Source organism: Centruroides sculpturatus, unplaced genomic scaffold (genome assembly GCF_000671375.1).
Source record: "Centruroides sculpturatus isolate CEXI.00-Female unplaced genomic scaffold, Cexi_2.0 scaffold499, whole genome shotgun sequence".
Classification (NCBI taxonomy): domain Eukaryota; kingdom Metazoa; phylum Arthropoda; class Arachnida; order Scorpiones; family Buthidae; genus Centruroides; species Centruroides sculpturatus.
Window position 1 is genome coordinate 87,698 of NW_019384801.1, and position 25,480 is coordinate 113,177.

The 25,480-nt window shown below is 29.8% G+C and overlaps 1 protein-coding gene across 1 annotated transcript in view; it reads right to left on the minus strand.

Annotated features, from left to right (window-relative positions):
• Positions 1-25,480, minus strand: part of LOC111629547 — a 68,255-nt gene that overhangs the window by 11,257 nt on the left and 31,518 nt on the right. Inside the window, exons 7-8 of the mRNA XM_023373463.1 lie at positions 21,581-21,704; positions 16,613-17,868 (exon numbers count right to left, since the gene is read on the minus strand). Coding sequence (XP_023229231.1) covers positions 16,613-17,868; positions 21,581-21,704 — 1,380 coding nt within the window. The remainder of the gene's footprint in view (positions 1-16,612; positions 17,869-21,580; positions 21,705-25,480) is intronic.

Here is a 25,480-nt window from a genome sequence, read left to right on the forward strand (position 1 = left end):
ATATATATAAATGTAATGTTCGTTTGTTCCTACTGATTCCTTTGAAATTTTGACACAACGTTGCATTTGAATACGCACGTGTTTTTATATAATATACATGTCGAAATTCCTCCCACTGGAGGGAGATGGACAGGATTAAGGCTTACTGTAAAGAACTCTGCTTCTATTTATACTATTTTAGATGCGGCTTTTTGCGATTTTAAATGCGTTTTAATAGGGTATGTCAAGAGAATGTACACTAAGAAGGGATTTTTTGAAAAATTCCCCCCCCCACTGGGGAAGTGTTATACATTTATGATACATTTTGAGCCATAACAACACATGGCGGGGTCTGCTAGTATTAATTATAAAGTGAAACAGGCTATAGACAATTTACTGTATTTATGCTCAACTCTGAAAACTACAAACTTGCATATACATATGAAACTTTACAACTCAATAAACAATCCTATCATCTACTACACAAGTCCAATTTGGGGTCTGGACTATATATACAAATTTGAATGCTTCCATATTTACTTCCTTCGCAAAATACTACATCTAGAAAGATCTGTTCCCAGCTATTGCAATACATCATGAAACCAACTGCATTTAGTCCTTTCCTTTTTTTCTAAAATGTATCAAATTCTACTACTGTTTGAAATTCAAAATTGACAAGAATATAACTTTTATACATCAGGAAGTAATTAAAAAAGTAAAAATTCTAATACTGAGTAGCTTTGGCAAATAAAGTTCCACAGAATATTGAATTCATTTGGAGTGTCGAATCTATTATTTAAAGATAATCTTCATGACTGGAAATATGGATATACACTACTGATAGAAGTAGCAATATCTCAGTCCATAAATAAAGACCAAATTAATCTAAACCAAAGTAGCTATCACCCTTGGTATATAAATTTATTACATGTTCCATCTTCTCAACCATATATGACTAAATCAATAAACCTTAATGTTAAAAGATTAATAGCCCAATTACAGCTTAACAAATACTCTTTTTTTATTGGTAACATCTATATCAACTTTTCAGATACTTTATGTAATTGGTGTAAATCTCAAATATTCTCAATGTGCCATCTACTACAAAATTCTCAAAGCTTTGCAAGTACAAGATATTATGTGGCTACTCCAAGGCAATTCATTTCTTGAATTTAGAAAGAACTTAAATAATATCAATAAAAAAAGATCTGAAGTAGTAGTTATACAGTTTATATAGAATTGTAGGAAAATTAATAAACTAAGATAAAGGAATTTAACTTAAATTAGTATTGTATAAAGGTTATCTGTTTATGTTACCTCTGTTAAAATTATCTTCTTTGATTATGTTCAAAACACATTCATATTGAACTAACTGTTAAATAACTGTTTAAGTGCGTCAAATTAAAAGCTGTTACAAAATATTTGTATAACCCCCCTTCAACAGGGTTGCTTTCCCTTTCTGTTAATAAAGATGATGATGATGATGATATTAATATACTTTGTGCATAATATGAAATAACACTACACTGTTATTTTGTAATATGCACAAAATTACAAATTTTTGTGCCTTGACACTTAACCTAGTGTTGTTACGAAGAAAGAAAATATGCTAGTGTGGCTGGAGGGTCGGCACCTCTTTGATGACTTGTCAGGACTGACACCACCACGTCTCGGTTGACACTGAGAGACAGCCCGACTGAAGTAGAGTATTCAGGCACCAAAGTTAACTAAATAACTGTTTCATGTACTCCTTTCCATTGAAATTATAGACTACAATATACAATATATATTTATCCTGACTTAGCCTATCTATCTAGCAGTCATATGAGAGAGTTCACGAGATTTGCACAAGGATAAATACCTTGTAGAGGATGGAGATTTGATGCATGCCAGTTGGATCAAAAGGAAGAAAGTTCTAGATGACAGTTCTTATTCCGGGTGTACAATTATTATTATAATTGATAATCCTATATTTTGTTAATGTTATAACTAATAAAACATAACATTAATATATATTAAAGAAATATTATTAACAATATATATAGGTAATGTGGTTTGGTTGGATGAGAAAAGTGCTGCACGTGCATTACTGGAATTAAGTCGGCCTATAATTATACGATCTCGTAAAAACAATTTGGAAGATAATTTGGATAAAAATGATAAGAGTGAAACTTCAGGTATGTGCAAAAAAATATTTGAATATAAAATTATAAGATTAAAACAAATATCAACAACATTAAATTATATATTTTTAAAAATAAGACATCAATTAGTAATAGAAAAATAGTCAATCCAGAACTACACTTACATTTAATTTACTGAGGTTTTGTTATGACTAATTAGTCCAGTAGAAGAATAATTATAGTAATATTTAAAAATAAACAAAAAAGATTTATTTTTAGTTTCTATAATGTTTAAAGGATACTAATAAAGTCAAATTTAAATAAATTTATTTTTTATTTGCACAAATGTTTACATAATTATATAAATACATATGATGAATATATTTTAAACAAATTTATAAAATACTTATGAATAATCACACTGTTAAATATTCAGAAGAAATTTGGTTAGGAACCCTGTTACAGGAGAATAGATTTTTCTGTATGCATATTAAGAATAAACCAAATTTTGCTTTTTCATGAATTTTTTTTTTTACATGACTTTAACATGGTCTGGAAAAATTCAAAATAAAGTAGTAAAAAAAGAAAACGATTTGTTTTTAATCTAACATGTATTAATTAATTCTCCTTGTTAAAAATGTGTAATGGCCTTTAAAATATGCTAAAATAAATTTAACTTATTTGAATGTGTAGTGACAATCAGTCTTTCATTCTGACTTTATCCCACAATTCAAGCAGTCATTAATTCAAAAAAAAAAAAAAAGATTAAAATTATAAATTTAGATTAGTTCATTATACTCTACCTTCAAACTGAGGATGTGATGGATAATTATAAGGGGTTCAGAAAGAATTAATCTAATATGTTTATTTAGGTCTATTTATTTAGGTATGCCATCATTTTTAAAATCTGAATATGCTGATCAATATTATGCTAAGGCCCAATTACCTTTAAAGTGTTTTTTAATAATTCTTCACATTAATCTGCATCTAACGTTAAATGTAATTTTAAAAAATAAATTTCTAACTTATGTCAGCAAAAGAACTAAACATCTGCATTACTAATCATAACATAAAAATAAAAATTTTGAAATTAATATTAATTGTTTATAAAGCAACATCAATAGCCATTCATTAACTCAGTGTGTTTTTTTTATTTAAAATAAAAATTAAATGATAGATAATAAATTAAATTGTAAAATTTATTTACTCTTCTTTATTCACTGTGATTATCTAAATATTCAACATATTGATAATATCAAACTGTTTTTTCCATCTCTTCTTAATATATCTGATTTTTTGCCAATACAGTTGATTCCAGTTATTAGCCTGGTCAGTGAGTAGGACATGCTGTGTATTAGGATAGAACATTCAAGATTGGAATCAAATCCTATAATGCAAGCATAATTTACTTTGCCTACTGGCCCCAAATTGCCACTTAGTAACCCTGCTGGCACAGTACTTTTCTTGGAAAACTAATCCAAAATTCATCTCTCTTTTGTTTAGTTTTGGCTTTTCCATGCACAATTTCCATCCAGTTTCCTTTGTCAGCTGTCAATCGTGATTAAAAAACACAAGAAACCTTTTAAGAGTGCAGGCCTTGTCTTCCCCTTTCTTGCTCAATCATGTCAAATTGGCATACAGACCACATGTTTCAACAAGTTGTGTACCGCTGTCATACAAAATAATGAGACAAATTCTTCATTCCCTACCTCACATTTCCACCTGTTAATTAAGGAGGCCTATTGAGTAGGAACAAAGTGATTCAGGTTTCCACTCATCGGAACTCATTTTCTGGAGGGAGGTCGGTTAGTGTGAGTTGTCCTGAATAAGTTGAGACAGGTATGCCAACTGATGCAAACCTGAAGAAAACCCAGCTCCGGATTGGTCAGCCAATGAACCTCGAAATTGGATATAGGCGGTGTGAACGTTCAAACGAGGAGAAGAAAACAAGTGTAAAATAAATGGACTTAAGCTGAGATAAACAAATCGTAAGATGTTCTTTCTGACAGACCACAAATCTGGAAGTCTGACAACACAATCTGAAATTTAATAGCCACAAAGACAAAAGTGGGATGGAGTATCTGGAGGGCAGATGGACACTTGCACTTTGGTTCTCCAGTGTTCGATTCAAAATGCCATGGATGGAATTGATCTGCTAGATCAAATCAGAAGAGAACCTCCTAGCACTAGCTACCAGAAACACAATCTCGTGCTTGATAAAGCAGGAAGACAAACTTCGAGAAGAGTGGACATCCTGAGAAGGTAGTCAAGGAAAAATCTGGAAATGGAAACGTGAGGGCAAGGATACAGAAGTTGACAATGCTCTCAATCAATGGTTTGCTGCTGTAACTGCAAAATGTGTTCAGTGGTCCAATGATCAAACGTCAAGCAGAGGTCCTTGCTAAGAAGCTACAATTTCAAAGCAACAGATGGTTGGTTGTCTCGATGGAAATCGAAGCATGAAATCAAATTTAAGAAATCTCATGGTGAGAAGGAAAGTGCTGAAACCACAAGTGCAGATGAATGGAAAAACACCAAATTGCCTGAATTTCTGGAGAAGTTTTCTCCAGATGACATCTACAACACAGATGAGACTGGACCTGAACTTTATTATTGTGTGACGCCAGATGGCTCGTTGTGCTACAAACACATTGCTTTATCTGGTTCCAAGAAAGCAATGGGTTACATAACTCTGTTGTGCTGCTCAAACTTGTCAGGTGGCAACAAATGGAAGATGTTGGTCATTGTGAAAAGTGCGAAGCCCCGATGTTTTAAAGGTCTTCAAATGGATGCCTTGTCGGTGGTTTACCATTCAAACAAAAATACATGGATAACTTCTGAACTTTTTAAGGAGTGGCTTAAAACATTGGATTAAGGGCTAGGACAAAGCTCAAGAAAAGTCATATTGCTGTTGGATAACCTGAAAAACATCCAGATTGAATTTTTGCCTTCACAGACCACTTCTTTGGTACAGCCAATTTGACATGGATATCATAAAGAATGACACTGTACTGTGGACAACTGGTAAATTTTATTCTCTAAACAATTGAAGATCTACTAATGTCATCTTAAACCACCATCAAAGTAAGCTCGAAGGTCAACATTTTACAAGCAATCCAGTTTCTAAATGACAGCTGGCAGAAGATAAGCAGCAAGATGATTCAAAACTGCTTTGGTTCACTGTGGTTTCAAGAACTCAGACTTGGCAATGCAAGTAGTGGCAGCAGACAGCAATGAGAATGACGTTAATGCAGAAGTGCAACAAGTCTGTCAATACAATGAGTTTTTACGAGTTGACGGCAATCTTCAATGCCACAAAGAAAATGAAGATCTGGAAGATGGTCTTCTGAGATCTTTTGCCATGTCCAAGAAAGTGACAAATATGACATTCCTGAGCCAGAACCAGTAACATACCGTGATGCCAGAAAATTCATTGATGGACTAAGGCAGGCATGGCCAACATATGGCCTGTGGGCCAGATCTGACCCATCTAATGAGTTTATGTGGCCCATGATCAATCTTTCAAAATAGGTTGATAAAAAATTCTGACACCAAAAAAAAAATAATAATAATAAAAAGACAAGGTCAACAACTCACCATGCATTTAGAGTTAACCCTCCATTACAAATCTCTTAAGTACAGCGTAGAGCAATGGGGTTCTCAATTAGTGGTATGCGTACCCCCGGGGGTATGCGAAATTGCATGAAGGGGTACGCACGGCAATCTAAAATGGGTCAATTTAAAATTTAAATGCATGAGATGAAGCAATCAAGAAAATAATGGGTGGACCATCAAAAATTCAGCAATTTACAACATGATGTGGAATGCAAAAATTCGTTTATTTATAACTAAAAATATTCTCGAAATTTCATCAAAAAAATGCATTTGTGACAATACCTAAATGAAATTCTTGCGCAAGAAACAAAAATTGTACAATTAACACAATTTGTGTTAATTGTACAATTATCATTATTATCATGTCAGTGAAGCAACAATAAAATATTTACTACCATTTTGCAACAACATACCTCTGCGAGAGCAGATTTTCGGCCATGACAAACATGAAAACTAAACATCGTCACTGACTTCAACTCTAAGATGACTCGAGACTGAAGCCAACCAAAAAACCACATTTTACAAAGTTGTGCAAAGAAAATCGTTCACATTTGTCACATTAAAATTAAATAACCATATGTCATTTTCATTATTATTAGAATTGTATTTTAAACATAATAAATGTAAAAATTATTCTATTTATTCTATTTATCACTTGCTGTCTACCCACAGCTTGGCCCGCATTATATCAAATTTTCTCGTGGGAGTAAGATATTTTCTTGCAGTAAAATGTAGCCTATGTCCATCTCCAACATGTAGGCTATCTCTGTGCCAAATTTTATTAAAACCTGTTCAGCGGTTTAGACGTGAAAAGATAACAGACAAACAGCCAGACAGAACATTACCTTCGAATTTATAATATTAGTATGGATTAACATGAATTTCTGCTATAAGGGATACGCAAGTTTGAGCTCTTCCTTGAAGTGGTACGCAGGAAAAACTAATTGGGAACCACTGGCGTAGAGTGTTGATAAAGCATGATAATGTGAGAAATGTATCTGTAATCTCTATCTACAATTCAGTCTCTACGGGGTGACACCACAATGAGATCTCACACCACCTCAAAATCTTCCTAGGGCAACCTCTGGTTCGGCCCGTGGAAAAAGTTTTCTTTCCAATCCAGCCTGGGGGGAAAAACTGTTGGCTACCCCTGGTCTATACTTTTCACCAAATATGCATTTTATGGGTCATATTTTAAACTCAGTGTTGGCAATCTTGTAGTGACTAAAACTTTTATTATTATACTGTAATTATTTTAAAGCCAAACAATAACCAGATTACATCAGGCTACTTTTCTATGATTATATTTAATTAGTTATTAAATAATTTGCCACTAGCAGGAAATGTTAGGCACCATCTCTTATTAAATTTAATAATTATAATTAAATAAAATAATTTAGAATATTCGGGAAGAAAAGAATTGACCTGAAGCAGGACTCAAATCCGCAACTCCCACTTACCATATGAATGCGTTATGTTGCCCCAGTAATTTACATTGCCACTTTGGCACTGTAAATTACTGAGGAGGATTATACCATATTTTAAATATTTCCTGAAGAGGAGATCAAACTGTAGGCTCGGGTAGCGTAACTGGCAATACATTTGCACAGTAAGTGGGAATTACAGGTTTGAATCCTGCTCCAAGCCGATTCTTTTCTTCCAGAATATTTTAAATTATTTAATTAACTATAATCATAGAGAAGTAGCTCGATGTAATCTGATGGTTGTTTGACTTTACAAATTTATTGGTTTCATGATGTCTGTTTATATAATTATGTTAAATTAATATTTGCTTTAAGATACATCTGAGGAAGGCCATCATTACTGATGGCCAAAAAATGAAATGGTATAAAGTACTGGTAAAAAAAAATAAAGCCTCTTTTTAACTATGATGTCTTTTGAATGAATGGAATATGAAAGGCATTTATATGGATTTTTTCCTTCTCATTACAATTCTACATAACAAAATCCATTGTCCATACTGTAATTAAAAATTGTATATATTTAAGTTACTTAAGTCATGTTAAATACATTCCCAGTTATTATGTATTGGAATCATGTCAAAACTGACCCTCCAGATTTTTTTTTTCTTTATTGTAAATCTCAATATTTTCAGACCTCTTGAACTCAAAGTAAAAAACACAGAAAAAAGTCTGAGGATATGTACATATTATTACATTTCATGTTGTATGAGAGTTTTACCCAATTTCCGAACCGTGTTAGATGAACCCGTGCTATAAAACCACCGTGTTATACGGGGGATGTTCCCAATTCTCGAACCGTGTTAGAGTGAATCCGTGCTATAGAAGTGCCGTGTTATACGGGGGTTACCTATATTACAGAAAAATATAATCTTTTGAATAAAATTAATCTAACTTTAAGACTGAAATTTTAAAATATATCTATATTAACATGATTAGACTATACACACATAACTAAGAGGAAAATGATATCATCAGTTTGTATACTGATTAATAGTTTAATTGCTATATCACTACCTTGCTGACTCATTTTGACATGATATAAAAACAAACATTGACCATGAAATTACAAATAAATGTTGCTATTTTTATAAGTTTTGCTGAACAGCAACAACAACAGAAATTTTTCAGCTTAGTGAGAATATAATTTTATTTTTAATTGCAGTTTTATAACGTATCAGGTTATAGTGGTGTTGTTTGTTTATATATGCCTTGCCGGGGTTTGGAGGCCGGTTGAGTGCATTAGGAGGTGTTTACAGGATGTGGGTGCTGGATGCATCCCCAGCTGGCACTATAATAACTGTTGATGGTTATAATCTAATATTATATATACTGGAAGACGAGATTGGACCAGAGGTCTGGGTAGCATAATTAGCAACACATCTGCATGATAAGCAGGAGTTGCAGGTTCAAGTCCCACTCTGGGTCAATTCTTTTCTTCCAGTAGTTCTAAATTAATTAAATTATTTAATTAAAAATTATAATTATTAAATTTACTAAGAGATGGCACCTAACACTTCCCTCTAGTACCAAATTGTTCCATAATTTATTAGTATTATAGCTGTCTTCTAGCCCGATGACATATGGTATTGGTTAGCTTGTAAGAATTCAGATAAGTGTAACAGAGCATTTTTGACTGGCTGAGGGAATGAAGATCTGCAGAAATACATAATAAAAAATGTGAACTGTGTTCAAAAATCTTGAAAATCAGATGTCAAATCAAAGTAAGTGAACTTGCTAATCTGCTTCATATTAGGGATTAAGAGATATACCATGCCTTTATGCAGGAAATGGGAGTTCAGAAGCTATGCTCCAAAGCTTCCTATCACCATGAAAATGTGCAAATGTCATTTCCAGTGTTGCTCCACCAATCTGGAACTTCTTGACAAATATGGTAATGATTTTATCAAAAACATTGTTACTGAAAATGAAATTCCAAAGAGTTTATAAGATCCTGACAGTAAACAGACCTCTGCAGAGTGAAGATTTCTGAATGAACCTGCATCTCAATAATTATGAAGTGGAATGTGTCAAAATCAAGCATCAATGCTAACTGTATTCTAGACCAGAAAGGCATTCAAGATTTATTTCCTTGACAAAGGTAAAACAATAAACATCAGCTTCTACTCAGGACTTGTGAATGAAGTTTGCAGATTGCATCAGAAGTCAGAATGAATTTCGCTTTTTTCATTCATTACAACACCTATCCACACCAGCCATGTCACAAAACATACAGTTGAATAATGTGGAAATTTCAAGAGCTCCACACCTCCCAAACAAACCTGATATTGATTTTAGTGACTCTGCTCTGTTTTGAAAGCTGGTAAAAACCATGGCTGTATGACACTTATCAGTTAGGAACTGAACTGAAGGAAGAATTGACCAAATTTCTGAATAGCCTTCCTTCAACATTTTTCAAAAGACATCTTGAAGATCTTGTCTATTGCTGCAGAAAGTATGTAGATCAAAATGACTTTTGCATAGAAAAATAAATGTATATAATAATGCCTTTTATTAGTAAAAAAGTTTAATTGTTTTCTATTTTGTCATCCATGTGAACCTGAAGACTTATTAACCCAACTACATATATACACAGGGTGAGTCAAAGGTTCCTTCCACCCTTTTCATTTCTAAAGTACTGATGATATACTAATTTTGTTAGTTACAAAGGAAACCATGAATAAGGAATTAAATGGAACCTTTTTTGATAATCTTAAAAATCATTTTAAGGTCACTTAAAGCAAAATTACTTTTACTTCTCATGAATTTAAAATTCAATTTTAAAAGGAATTAATATCTTGAACATTGTTTACAATACTGATTAAGAATCCAGAAAATGATTTTAGGCTAATTAAAAGATGCGCTTTTACTGTTATTGGAAATTCTGCATTACCTCTATTCATTAAAAAGTCAGAACTAAGTGATCTTGAAAAAGATTTAAGGTCAATGAAAAGATCCCATCCAATTCTTCATGCATGACTTCCTTTGTGACCACATTAACAAAATTAATATACAGTATCTTCAGTATTTTTGGAATGAGAAAGATGAAAGGGACTTTTGACTCACTCTGTACGTATACATATGCATACACTTATCTTAGTTTTAGACACTAGTGTTTATAATTATACATTTTAAAATTGTGGCTAAACAAATAATTTTTACAACTTTTGGCATTCATAAAAACATGAAATTCTAAATCAATACTATCCATGCAGAAGTTAATCTATATAAATAAAAATGTAATGTTTGTTTCTTCAAAATCTTAAATCTCCAAAAGTTCTTCACCGATTGCTTTGAAATTTTGACACAACATTGCATTCGAATATGCATCTTTTTATATTATATAGATGTCGAAATTCCCCCCTCAGGGAGTGGAACAAAATTAAGGCATACCGTGAAGAACTTGGCTTCTATTATACTATTTTAGATGCGGTTTTTTTTATTGCATCTTAATATATATATCAAGAGAATGTACACTAAGAAGGAATTTTTCAAAATTTCCCTCCACAGGGAGTGTTATACATTTATAATAGATACATTTTGAGCCACAGCAACATGTGGCTGGGTACAGCTAGTAGTAAATAAATATCAACTGGCTCTGTATTGCATACAGAGCCAGTTGATGATATTACAAAAAAATTTCTTTCCACAACAAGAACAAAACTCAATTCATAGAGACTGGCAAATGGCAATGTCTTTACAGATCCCAGACAAGTTCTATTAAGTTTGGATCTGCATATATGGCTGACCAAATTATCCTTCAAATATACTCATTCTTGAGGAAATCATTGACAAACTGAAATCTATGTGCACACAAATTATTGTGTGTAAAAGAAATTGGGATACATCATTCTAGAAAGCTGTATATTATGCTCAAGGATCTTCGTTTCTATAATGCAAGTACTTAATTAAGTACTTGCATCTCTACTAATATATGGCATAACATGACCCACTTAACATTATTCCAAAGTAATACATCTCCACTAAAAATCTCTTTTCTGATGATGAATATTTCACTTTCTATTCTCTTCAAGTAAACAAGAATTCCTTTTACAAATGAAATATTTATTGATAGTTCAAAGAATAAATCTGTGAATCAAATCAATTCATTAATAGAATGAATGAGCTATCATTCTGATCTTTAGCAGCAAAAATCTTCATCAGTTCAAATAAGCTCTTTCATGTGAAAGTCAAGAAAAACACATAAACAAGAGTCTTCTTGCATGAAAGCCAATCATATGTGACCTATGATTTGCTTGGAAAAGCTCAAAATTATTCTTCAATAAATATTAAATGTCAAAGTTTTCAAATTAAAACTATAAATTTTTTTTTTTTGGTTCAAAATTAATATATGAAGTACATATCATTACGTTCTGTTAAGTGATTGTTATTGTTGTGTTCTTACTTTTCTTTTTCATCAAAAATGATTTTTGAACTACAGTGGTACCTCAGGATATGAACACCCCAGCATATGAAATTTTCAAGATACGATATGAAATTCGAACATATTTTTGCTCCATGATACAAACAAAAACTCACCATACGACGTTACATTAGTTCGCAGTGCCATTTTTTTCTTCACGTCTGTTCATCGGTCTCAGTCTGTGTGTTTGCTTTGTCGTGGAAGGATCTCACTCGATAAAGGAAATCTTGAGGTATTATCAGAAAGTGACTGATTTTATTGAAATTTTATTGAAAAGAAACATCCCAAAAAGGTTCACACTAGCCACATTGCTGCTCAGAGTAATGACATTTGCCTAAGTCATTTTAGAAACATTTTAAAAAGTAGGCAAAGCCAAACCTCTTTGGATCGATATTTTACCAAGCGACCTCTATCCAGTGAAAGTGCTGGTGGAAGTGAAGGAAAGAAAGCAAAAAGCAGTGAATAAAAATTNTGTTTTGGAAGAATGCAATGAGTGATGGATGTATTTTGTACATGTGTAGAATATGTAGCAGCCAACTGTGTGGAACACTTATTATTATTATTTTTAAACCTTAGTTTAATTAGTTTACTGTCTTTACCAACTAAATTCTTATTTTGGATACTCACTACTCCAGACTTGAAAAATAATCTAATCTAAACAAGGATTTGGTCAATGACAACTAAACATGGTAAATAATGTTAGAAAAGATCAATTACATAGTTAATAAACTGTATTGGCTAAATTATCAAACTATCTAAAATAAAGTGATGACAATATTATATAAATAATACAATTTTATTTCAAAAACTAAATATATGTTTGATTTAAAAAATTATAATCAAGTATAATCAAAATCAAGTATGGTAAATGTATGTATTTATCACACTTGATTTATAGGAAAGTAATGCATGTGCAATTAATAAAATAATTTCTATTTTAAAAAAGTAAACAAAATGAGTTGGCTACATGAATCAACAGCTAGTCAGTCAGTATTTTTAATTTTTAATAGCTGACTCAAAACTATGTCAGCAGTCAAATATCTTTTTATACCGGTATGAATTATTATTTACTATATTTACAAAATATTTTTTATCCATCAACATTTTAAAAAAGACTATATAAAATTTTTGATGATGATTCTTTAAGCAGGATCATCCTTCTTACCATTATTATGATGTGAAGAAGAGTCATTTCCATACATGCCAAAACAGCACATTAATAATTTATAATTATCCCTATAGCTTATTTAAAAGAATAAAATATAAAATGTGTCAATACTTAATGATATAATTTATCAATTACTAGAACAATTTTAAATGTGACTGGTTTTTATATAACTTATAAAAAATACTCTACACTTTTATTCAGGAAATAAAATTTTCTGATCAAGTACCAACACTTATCTAGTATAACATTAATATACTTTATGCAGAAGCTTTTTTGGTATATCATCTTTAATTATGAATAATAAAATAATAGTAATAATTTACATCTATTATTTAATCTACATTGATTTGAAATGTTCTCTAAACAACAATCTCCATTAAAATCTGACAATTATAGTACAATCATCATGCAAAGAAGTGGTTCTTGAACCCACAGACATTGGTATAACCAGGAAGACACACAGGGGATCCAACCCCATTCATAATAAGAAAGTTAATAAATATGTTAAATATAGGAAAAGTAATTTAATTGTGGAGTTAACTACTAATTTTTATATATGTTTATCTATTAAGTATTAAAAGCAAAAATGTGGTTCTCTTTACATTGGATCTGGTATGCTACTGCCACAAACTGGTGAACTAAAAATAATATAAAACATTTGGTTGCCAAATCAATCAAATGTATTTTAGTTCTCTAAATAAGTTGAAATCAGTATTTGAATTCTTTTAGATTAAAAAATTTTTTTAAAATATTAAGATAGCATGATATTGAAAATGAAAAACATTTTNATATTTATTTATTTATTTTGATTCAGACCGTAAACTTGTTTCAACAGTCTCGGAACTACGGCGAGCACATAAGTGAAAAAACAGACTAATTTGTCAATTTTTTAACGCGAATTCGGAAAACCTATTTTATATATGACGGACTTTTGGCTTTAACGGACTCTCTCTCGCAGAGTCCGTTAAATCGAGGTTTTACTATAATATTATATCGAACTATAATGCATATTCGCGCTCGCAATCAATTTTATGCAGACTATTTAAATTTTTGAAATATTTTTGAACAAAGTTCATTTAGAAGTCTAATGTATTAAAGTAAAATATTTTTTGTCTCGGCTAAGATTGTATTTAGTTGACATTCGCGTAAATTTTCATCAATGGTTCTCAATCGGTGTGCTGTCAGCTTTTCAGAGGTGCGACAAAATTTAAAACCGCTAATTATCTCTCTACTTTTATTATTTGTATATTTTTTTATTTAAAAAATGCAATCTCCAACGACCCTCTTCGTTGGAATATCTTTGATGTGACATGGACTCGTTGCTTTTGCCACTAAAAAGGTACGCTATCAACTAGCTCACAATGATTGATCTATATCATCTGTGACAATAATATATTAAGTCTTGAAGGCTTGTACGGAAATGAGAATAAATACATTAAGTGTTCTAATCAACTTTAATTCTTCTATTTTAAAATAAATGAAAACTTTAAAAAAAAATTCAACAACTAAGCTCGTGCTCACTCCTTCCATTTTTGACTCCGCTCTGCTGCGGCATTTATTCCATACCAATCATGGGTTCGGCCGTGCCCATGATAGGAAGGTCGGATGGTGACGGATAGGGCATTGTCTGCTAATTAATTTATAACAAATATTTAATCCTTATTCAAAAACAAATTTTTCTGTCGTGGCACTTTTTTCTGACTGCAATATGTTACTTTTAATAAACGATCGAAATAGTTCTGAATTTCACTTTTTCGTGATAAGGAATAAACATAGCTTTGAATAGAAAAGACATTTGTATAGAAAATTCAAATCATATCTCGCAAAAATTAATACAGGAAGTCAGGATCAACAGATCACAATGTTCAGTCTGTTCATTTTCAAAAAACTACTGCTATTTAAATTGTGAAAAATAAATAGAAACAAAAACCATCAAATGTTATATTGATTTTCAATACCACTTATTGAAAAGCAATAAATATCTCGCACAAGTAAAGGCCAATGGCATTACCAGATATTATGCTTTTTGAAATATAGTCTAATCCTTAATTCTATATAGGAATAGAGGTCTAAGAGAAGATGCAGGGAAATAAGAAATGAGAAAGAAGTTAATAGAAGTTTAAAAAATGAAGTTAATAGGGAGGCTGAAATAAGACCTTGGAACCCAGAATATAGAAGCGATAAAAGAAAATATCCGATCATCATTCAATAAACTGATAACAAAGAAAATTTCAAAACGAATGAGCTGTAAAAAATTAAAACACACAAAATGAGAAATCCAGATTTTATTGATGTATAAGGTGAATCCATTATGCAATGAAAATATTTACAGAAAGACTAGATTCCTGTGTTCTCCTGTATTTTTATGTATGTAATTTGTGAATGTCTGGACTTATAAACAATTAAATAAACATAAATTATAAATAAAATAGCATTTCGTACTACTAATATGTTGTTTAGCAGTAGTTGCCTTAATTAAGACTTGGACAATGATCATTTAGAAAGAAAACTTTGGTGCTTTATCATTTTCTGAACGAAGTAATGACATTTACATTGCAACTCTCCTTATTTGCTTATATATTTTCTTCTTAATATTCTAATGGAGAAAAGTTTTCTATCAGAGTATTTATCCAAATTATTCTTGAGATGTCAGAAATTTATAATAATAAAATAAAAAGCAAATAAAGCATATCCANATGGTTATTTATATATTTAGAACTACAAAACGCATTTTTCAGTGTTTTCCTTACTATACTTTTTTTTTTAATGTACTACTTAGCTTTAATTTGAGTGTGTTTTGGTGTTGGAAACAATTATTTGGTTTTACATGTAATCGTATGGGGAAAAATGATTCACCTTATGATATTTTCATGATACAATCTCAATTTTGGAATGAATTAATTTCGTATCCTGCGGTACCACTGTATAACAAATCTACTGGTGTCTAAAATTAAATCACAACAATTAAATTTGTGAATAGTTATCATAATATTGTCTATTCCATTTAATCTTAAAAAATAAAATGTTAAAAATGATACTTTTCATTCTACACAATATTTATAAAAAAAGTTTGGCATAACGAACCATTTTACTGAAGTTAACAACACTTCATAAAACGTTGCAATTAACATTTAACATTACCACCCTTACACTACAAAGGAAGGATACATTATAATTATTTATTTTATTAAAGTTTGGTTAATATTCTGAAAAATATAATTATTGCTAAATATGTTGGACATATGCATACTTTATAAGATAAGATAAGATATACTTTATCACAGCATAATTTGAATGCCATGGTTATTCTAGCCCATATAGTAGAAGACTAGTAATGTTTCATTAACTTATTACTCCTAGCTAGCAGTATTGTAAGGGGTTATTTTTTTTTTGTCTTTTATGAACTTATCAGGTTGTTGCTTCTTATTGAGAATGAATGTGAGTCACTGTGAATGTTTCAGTGCATTTATTAAAGTTGTTGATTTGCTTGTGTAGTGCACTGATGCTTCATGCAGTTTTTTAGAATTACAGCAAAAATATTGTTTGGATTTTGATTACAATTAAAAAGTAAACATTTTGTTGGCTGCAAAAATGTTTATCATTCAATCAGATGTTATTTTATATTTCTTTCACCAAATGTAGTTATTTCTTGAAGGTGGTCACAAAATGCCCACCTACAATGTGCCACAAAAAAATACATTGGTAGTGCTAGGAGTAATAAATAGATTTGACATGACAATTTGTCTATAGTTAATAAGAACCACTAAACTTAGTAAAATATCATTAACTTTTAAAGTTAAAAAATAAGTAAAAATATATATACCTTGAGAAGTATTAAATTTTCTTTCAGAATGATAGTCTTGCAATATTCCTTTTCTTAGAATATTTAATTGTGATTTTAATTCATGATCATCATCTTCAGCAGTAAATGAATAATATCCACTATCATGAGTTCTCTTCTCATTAAATTTTAACACTTCTTGAGATTTCCTTAAAACAACATTATCCATAATCATTCTAGTAAAATCATTATTGCATAAATTTTCAGAATCTTCTTCTAAACTAGAATAATGTCTCTCTCTTGTAATATCTTGAAAATAAATATTTTTACTTTCGATACCAGATGTGTTTAAGGAATCAGAACAATTATAATCTTTGTTGAAAGAAAAATTGTAAGAACTAACAGAATTTTTATCATCATTGTAATTTGCATGTAATAAATACCATTTAGAATTTGAAATTTTATCAGAATTAATTCCTCTATGATCTTTGATTATTCCATCAACAGAGGGAAATTTACTTATTTTTAAATGTACCTTTTCTAATTTTTCACAATCAAAGTTTCTTGGACAAATCACATTAGGATCTATGGGATTCAAAAGTCTATCTGGAGTATTTTCACGACTATTATCAACTGAATTATTATTAGAAGTCTGGCAAGGTGTAAAATTGAGTTCTTTTAGAGAAGAAATTGGAATACCTTTTGAAGTCCAATCTACACTTTCTAAATGAGTTTTTTCATCATTATTAAAACAGTTCAAGGTATCAGAATTTTCATTGAAATACTTGCATTTGAATTCTTCTTTATAATTGATTGAATTTATGTTAAATGTATCTTGAAACAAAGAAATGTTATCTACTTGTGCCATTTTATTACTAGATTCTATTTTAAAATTTTGCTTTTCTTTAATCCAATCATCACTACAATTAACAGAGTGACTTTTCAAACATTTTAAATTATATGAAGAAGATTGTTTGTAATCAGTTTGATGTTCTTTTTCTGATACATCAAAACTAAGTTTTGCTAAAGCTGATGTTGGAGACTGATCACCACTATGAGGTTTTAAAATCTCAGATGCACTTTTAACAGTATTACCAGATGAAAGTGGTATATTAAGAGAAAGTCTAGTTTTTCTCATATCTGTTAAACACAATCGTTTTTGTCCTGCAGAAAGACATGAAGTTAATTCACAATTTGCTGCCAAAATCTTCTCTCTACATAACTGCTTTTCATATTCTAATAACTGTCCAAGAAAATTAAAATTAGGAGATATGGTAGGCCTCTTTGCTTTTACATACCTGGTTAGTAAAGAAAGAAATATTAAAAATAAATATTAAGATTAATTATATAATAATAATTATAATTATCTAATTATCTAGGAAATAAATTTTAAATATAAAATTTTTTTATAAACATAAGAAAATAATAATTTTTTAAATGCTTAAACAGTTCCTATAAATAAAATTTCAATGCTGTTAGACATTAATTTTGATAAACTTCATTAAAGATATCAAATGATTCTAATGCCAAAAAGCATATATTTCTGGAAGAAAAATGGAAATTTTGAAACAAGTTATTGAAAATAAAATAAACCAAAGTTAAAATACTTTATATTCTTTTTTCTTAAATTATCTAATAATAGAAATGAAAACAAAATAAAATAGAATGAATGAATTACATCATAAAATTGAGAAAAAGTAATCTAGTTGTAACACATATTCTTTTGAATCTATAACATAGTTATCAAGTTATTTTCTTTTCAATCTAATTTCTTACCCCAGTATTAGTGCAGAAAGTCTTAAAAAGACCCCAAATGTTTTAATTTTGAGATTATTTATTGAGACATTGTTTTTATTACACTTATTCTGCTACTTTTCTAAAATGTTCAAGTTAAATTATGATGAAATTATTACAAAAGTTTGCTTCTAGCCCTTAGTATACTTATATTAATTAAATTATCAACAACCATGAGGGCTTAATTATATCATATGTTGTCATCACTTGTGCACCATATGTAGACTGTTACACACCTCCCTTACTACCACTCCCAGCACCTGCAACTCTGTCATCTTACTGTTTTTGGTATTACATAATCTGTCTGTATAACTTTAGTTCATAACTGTAAACCAATAATTGGCTAACTTATAACTGTTTTGTTCAGCACCCTGTATGTCATGCCACCCTGCAACATTATGAAGATTTATTACATCTGTCTACACTGAAAATGATTACTGCTCATCTTTATATCGTATAGCTTTAGGCATAGCTTTTAGGTTTATCTTTATCTTGTATACTTTTAAATATACTAAAATCTTTAGTTAATACCAACTGATGAGGGACTATTTTCTATCAAAAAATAGTCCAAAATGCATTTTGGGTTTTTCATTTCCATACTTATGTAGTCATTTTTGTGTTTATTAAATGTTTTCACTTTGATTCCTGAGCGTTTGTGCCCATCATTGGTCTGATAAGCCCTCACTATTATCTGCCTCATGGTTGTTGATAATTTAATTAATATAATTAAATTATGATGGATAATATTTAATTTTTGTCTCACAATCATTATTATTTGAATAATTAAACTGTGTTGAAGTCTTTTTCAATCCAATCATGCTAAGTATATTGAAGATTTTAAATTTTACAAAAATTTAAATCTTCAACATTCAAAAGAATTAAGTATTGTAAAGCTTTATATATCCTGATAAACTTGATATACACTTATAATTATCAGTTTGATGAAAATACACCTGTTGTTTATCAATTTAATATCCAAATACAAAAGTGAGTTTATTCTAGTTATAATTCCATTCTTTCAATCATCTTATATTTTAATGTTTCACTTCTTTAGTTTTGTTTGGTTCAATGTCACGACTTGGTGAATTTATTGACACATGGCAAATAATTTCATCAATTTCAAAATCAATTTCACTTGGCAAATAATTTCACTTCTTATCATGTAATAGTTATGGTATAACACAAGTCTGTAAAATTTCTCAGATACTTTTCCCAAATTTGTAAAAACAAATGGCAGATTAAAAATACTATGCAAAGACTATTGTGGAACTAAAAAGGACAATCTTAAAGTTTGTAAAAAAAGAAGTTCATTTGAAGTTGCAAGGTATTAAATTTTCTGACTTTGTGACTGCTAATATTGGGTAAATGCCCATTTAAAAATAACCCCAATGTAAATAATCCTAATTAAGGGACTTTGGATATTAAAAACATGTCCAAAGTCCCTTAATTAGAAAATGAATGCCACAGGATTGTTATATGGAAGACTTGTTACAACATGTCAGAAGATGTAAATATGAGTGAATATATAAGAGATGATTAAAAAACATCAATCTGTTCTTTCTAATTTTACATTTGATTTAAAATTAGGAAAGAACAGATGTAATTAAATGATTTCAAAAGTAAGAAAACAAAATTAACACAATTTAAATAAAACATAAAAATTAAAAACTTTGTTAAGCAATATTGTTGCTATAAGTTCAGAAAAATTCAAATTTTGTTCCATCTGTAATATTAGCTGTGGTCAAGACCAAGTGGTAATCTATTTAAACCTCAACAATATTATATTTTTGTATAATTACATTTCTAACATGCTCGTAACACTATTATGATGTGTGTGAAAGAGTGAGAAAGCAAGAATGTGATTGAGTGCATGTGTATGTGTTAATTATTCCTGATATTTAGGAATTTAGGAAATAGGTTGATTTTATACTGATAACAATATGAATTTGTCTTGATGATCTCCAATGTTGATAACATTAATGATTTTGCTTATATAGATGGTAATAGACAAAGTCAAACAGAAACAGAATTGAATCAAATCTCATAATTTTCAGTAAGAAAACAAAATCCCATCTAATCTCTGACTACTTTCTTGTATTTATATCTGTCCCTCCTACAATACCTTTTTTTTTCTCAGACTGCATTATTATTTCCTTTATTCTATTATTGCATGATACTATTACTTTGTGTCCCAAATACCTCCTTAGATATGATGGGTCATAGTAACTGAATTCTTGCATAATATAATCCTGATAAACAATTTCAACTGAAAAATTGATAACGGATGTAAGTTCTTTTTCTTTTAAGTCTAAATTTTAGGATTAGGTGTTTCTCATTACATATCTTATAAATAGGATTATTAATGAAGAAATTAAATGTTATAATAAGAGTGTAAATTGCATCTTCCCAATTCAAAACACTTATATCTATGTTCTATTTGAATCTTTGTAGTAACTGAAGCCTCAAATTTGGAAAGCAAAAAATATTTTTAAACTTACATAAGAAAAACTTAAAACTTTTATTTAATTAAATGTCATTTTTATTGTGCATTAGTTATCATGTTTTGGCTTGCAGGATCTGGATACATGTTTTTTTTCCTCCAATTTCTTTGAACAAAACCTGGTATATATCTCTCAAAATAAAAATAAATAAATAAAGAATTTAAGAATCTTTCATCTATATCAATGATTCTCAAGCTTTTTCAGACCAATGCCCCGTTGGTTCCATATACTTATATCAAATGCCCCCAACCTGTTTTCCCTTGTATGAGAAAGGCTTGGAAATATTCTTAAAGTTTTTCAACAAACCTCACACTCTTAAATGCAAATGTTTCTTCTTTCCTGTTTTAACAGAGGAAAGGGAAAGATTGTCAGTGACCTGAACCCTTGCCTATGGTCAGTGTTTGATCAGGACCCTGTCTCCAGCACCCCTGCCATCCCCTTGCTTCTTTTCATCCCTAGATTTAGTCATTGCTCCCCAGAGGATGGCAGTACCACTTTGGGAACAACAGATCTACATAGTTTTAAACTAACATCAAATGATTATTTTAATATATGCATATATTACATGAGAATGAAATTCAAAATGTTAGAATTTATAAATGGATCAAACTTTATACAATATATATGACAATTATTAGAACATTAAAGTTATAGATGGAATAAGTATAATAACTTTCAAATTTTTTATGCTATTAATACACTTTTCCATTATTACCTATAGGCATCATCAGAGTTCAAATGTAAATGATGCATTACATATGCAATAGCTATTGTAGGTGATCTTGATATCCCAGCCAAACAATGCACCAAGACACTTCCACTGGATTCTCTTACTTTATCTGTAATAAAGTAAAAATTATCCAGTTATCTTACGATAAAAATTCTTATTTTAGTAAATAAATATTTAATATTAAAGAGTAAAACTTATAAAAATCAAATGTTGATATATTAATTATATTATTTGAACATAAACATGCATGGTATCAAAGTTTAGTATTGTATCCATGGTTCAATCCTTATAAAATTAAAGATATATTGATACTTATAAAAATTGTTTTTATCTAGTCATCAGACTAACTCTATACTGAAAATGTTACAGTAGCAATTTAAAATCCAGATTCCAACTACTTTATTAAAGTTACTAATAAGATGTTTTTGAACAAAAATACTCATTTCCGAAGGTTATCCTAAAGATATTTCCAAATATCACAAATTTTTAAAAAAATCAATATTTAATTAAATAATTTAAATTTCTTTTTACTTTAAGAATAGATTTAACAAATTGCATTATTGTTTCTATAATTTCTCCTGTATTATCATTAAAATTGATTTATTATCTCATTTGTATTTTATTTTTATTAACTGCAAGTGCAATTAATTGTTTTTTTGCAGCTATTTTGCTTTTGAAACTATTTTATTGTTTTGCTTCCATTTTTTCAATATGCGAAGTGCAATTATTGAAAAAAAAAAAGCATTTTTTGTTAGTCTATAATATGACTACAAACAATACATTACACAAGCCTACAAAAGAGAATTTTTTTTTTGGTGCCTAGGATTTTAGAACTGATTTTAGCTATATTTGGGTTGCTGAATCCAATATGAAATCAGCTTTTCTCTATCAGCTCTACTTTTTTAGATCTGTGTTTTTTTAATGTACAGTGCTACATGAAATGTGCAGCTCTAATTCCAGTTTGTACAGTTCTAAATCACATATGCAAGAATTGATTCCTGTATATTTTCCCCTTTGTTAGTCTGCCGTCCAGTTAATTCCAGGTAAATCCACCAAATGAAGTAAGCATTCGGTAATAAATTGACATTCAATGCTTCAACTAGAGTTGAGGTAAGTTTGTAAGTTCTAGCCATGCAGTGTCTAGATCAGTGTTTGCCAGCCTTTTTTGTGCTATGCCCCACCTAAGCCTTTCTAAAATTCTTATGCCTCAGTTAAGTATAGAAAAAATTAAAGCAGGAATATTCGACAGCCCACAAATAAGACAACTTGACGATCTTGCCTTTGTAAATTCGATGAATGAAGCTGAGCGGAAAGCCTGGACTACATTTGTTGCAGTTGTCAGAAATTTTCTAGGCAAATGCAAAGCTGAAAATTATGTTGAACTGGTAAATTCAAATTCCTTGGGTGTAATATGAGTATTAAGGTGCACTATTTACACAGTCACTTAGATCGTTTTCCTGAAAATTTAGGAGACACCAGTGAAGAACAAGGTGAAAGATTTCACCAGGATATTAAAACTATGGAGGACCGCTACCAAGGAAGATGGGATACGCATATGATGGCAGATTACTGCTGGAGTTTAAAAAAGGGATTGCTCCAAAATACATTCACGAAAGTCACGGAAAATAAGCTTCCTCAATGTGTAACTGTTTAGTCTTATTGATGACTTTTTCCTCTATCTTTGTATAGAATAATATTTGCATAATATAATAATAAAAATTCCGTATTTAGTTTTTTTACTTGATCCATGGATGTAACTTAAGATATTGAAACGTATATTTCGCTAAAATGCTATATCTTAAAAATTAGAGCTCCTAGGCAAAAACTAATGACATATTTGAATTCAGGACATCAAATTCATATGAAATCAGCTCAAAATACCTGGGCACCAAAACCAGTGTTGACCTGTGTTATCCAATGTCACTACTTATACAATATATATATTTAACAAAAATAATACCATTCAAAATTTTAGATGTTTGTATAGTTCAAAAAATTGCTAACAATTTTTTTTTTAAATTCTGATGAAATGTTAATACAATTAGAAGAGACAGTGTCACAAAAAATCTATGTAAAAGACTTAAGTAAAAATTTTCTATTTCAACTTTTACAAATTGTGAGAAATAGTTTCATGAAAGAACAAATATGTACAAAAACCTATAAAGGGAATTACCAAATCATTAATAATAAAATTTAATACTTTATCATGCAATTTCCTAAATGTAACACTACATTTCTTTTATATTTAACTTTGCAGGTGACAGTGGCAACAAGAAAAAGGTCATTCAGTAAATTAAATATTATTAAAAAATTATTTATGATAAAGCAATAACCACTGCCAAATGACATCAGGCTAAATATTGGCTATAATAATTAGAAATTACTTATAAATTCAGGGTTTGTAATCAAATTTCTGTTTTGAATTCCCTGACTTTCCCTGACCCACATTTCTTACGGTGTGGAATATCGACATAATAAAACAGCATTTTACTTACTGTGACCATCAAGTACATCTATCCCTCTTTTTGCACAGTTGATATGTTCCAAAGACTGTGCAAAAAAGTATAGTATATGCATCCTGTAGAAACATGTTTGATAGGATCCACAACTTCAATGTAATGAAAAAATAAGCAATTTACAAATGAAACATGAGCTTTTTTATTTTATCATCATTTATCATTATTATTTGTATGTAAATCTAGTAAACACAAGGAAGCATAAAATCAAACAGTATTCTCTGATATACAAATCTGTAATACTGTGTTCTGATTAAAAAAGATGAACTCTTGACTTAGCAATATGTAATTTTAAAACCAATTTTTCAACAAAAGGGCAACTGTTTTTAAACAGCAACATAATTTAAACAAAAAGTTAAAAATGTTTAAATAAAGTGTTTTTTATCCATGTAAAATAGCAATCAGGCTACCTAGTTGATATTCAAAACTATAACATACTACAGTATTACTACAGGTATGATCAATGCTAATAGTTTTTAAGCCCTAAATTTGTCAAAATCAGTGATATTTGTTACCCAACTTTATGTCTATTAAACTAATTATTGAACTATGTATTAAAGTGCAGGAAATTAATGAATTCTGTATTACAAAAGTATAAATTTATACCTTAATAAATTTTATAAAAATTTTAATACACTGGAAAGAAATTATAAATTATCTTTTGTTACACAACAAAAATTATTGAAATAAAAAGTGATAAATATTTGTAATTTATTGGTATTATTTATCAATTTTTGCACTTTGTTCTCATTTATTAAAATCAATTCATTGACACCTTACCTCGACTTGAGAATGTAAACAATAATTAATGTAACGTTATCAAGAGTATTGCAGATTATTCTCTCAAATTCATGATAAAGCATTTTTAAAATCTCAAAACGTTTAAAATTTAAAAATGCTGATTGATCCCCACAGTTTTGCAATGCTCTCCTTAGTGTTGCATTTTATAATAATTCTTCACATAAACAATTAATTAATGATGGTTTTAAAAGTGACCTGCAACTGTCAGTAAAAGTAAACCTTTGTATTAACTGTGCAAGACTTATTTCATCCATAAAATTAAAATTAATTCATTATATGTGTTTGTGCAAGGTTTAGCACTAAGTCCCCAGAAAAATTTTCAGAATTTTCAGTGTTTTTAGAAGATGGTTTTGATGATATCAGATAAGGTAAGCAGCTAAGCATATAAGAAAGACACAAAAATTTGATAAAAAATGGATTTGTATATCTAATAGTGTCCTCTAATACTAAAAATGTTTCGATAGAAAAATGGATTCTGCTATATTCGTAATAAACGTTGAGGCATTATTTCTTGCCGCCTGCAGATGACTACACTTGGTCGCCATATTCCGCAAATGAAATCAACAAG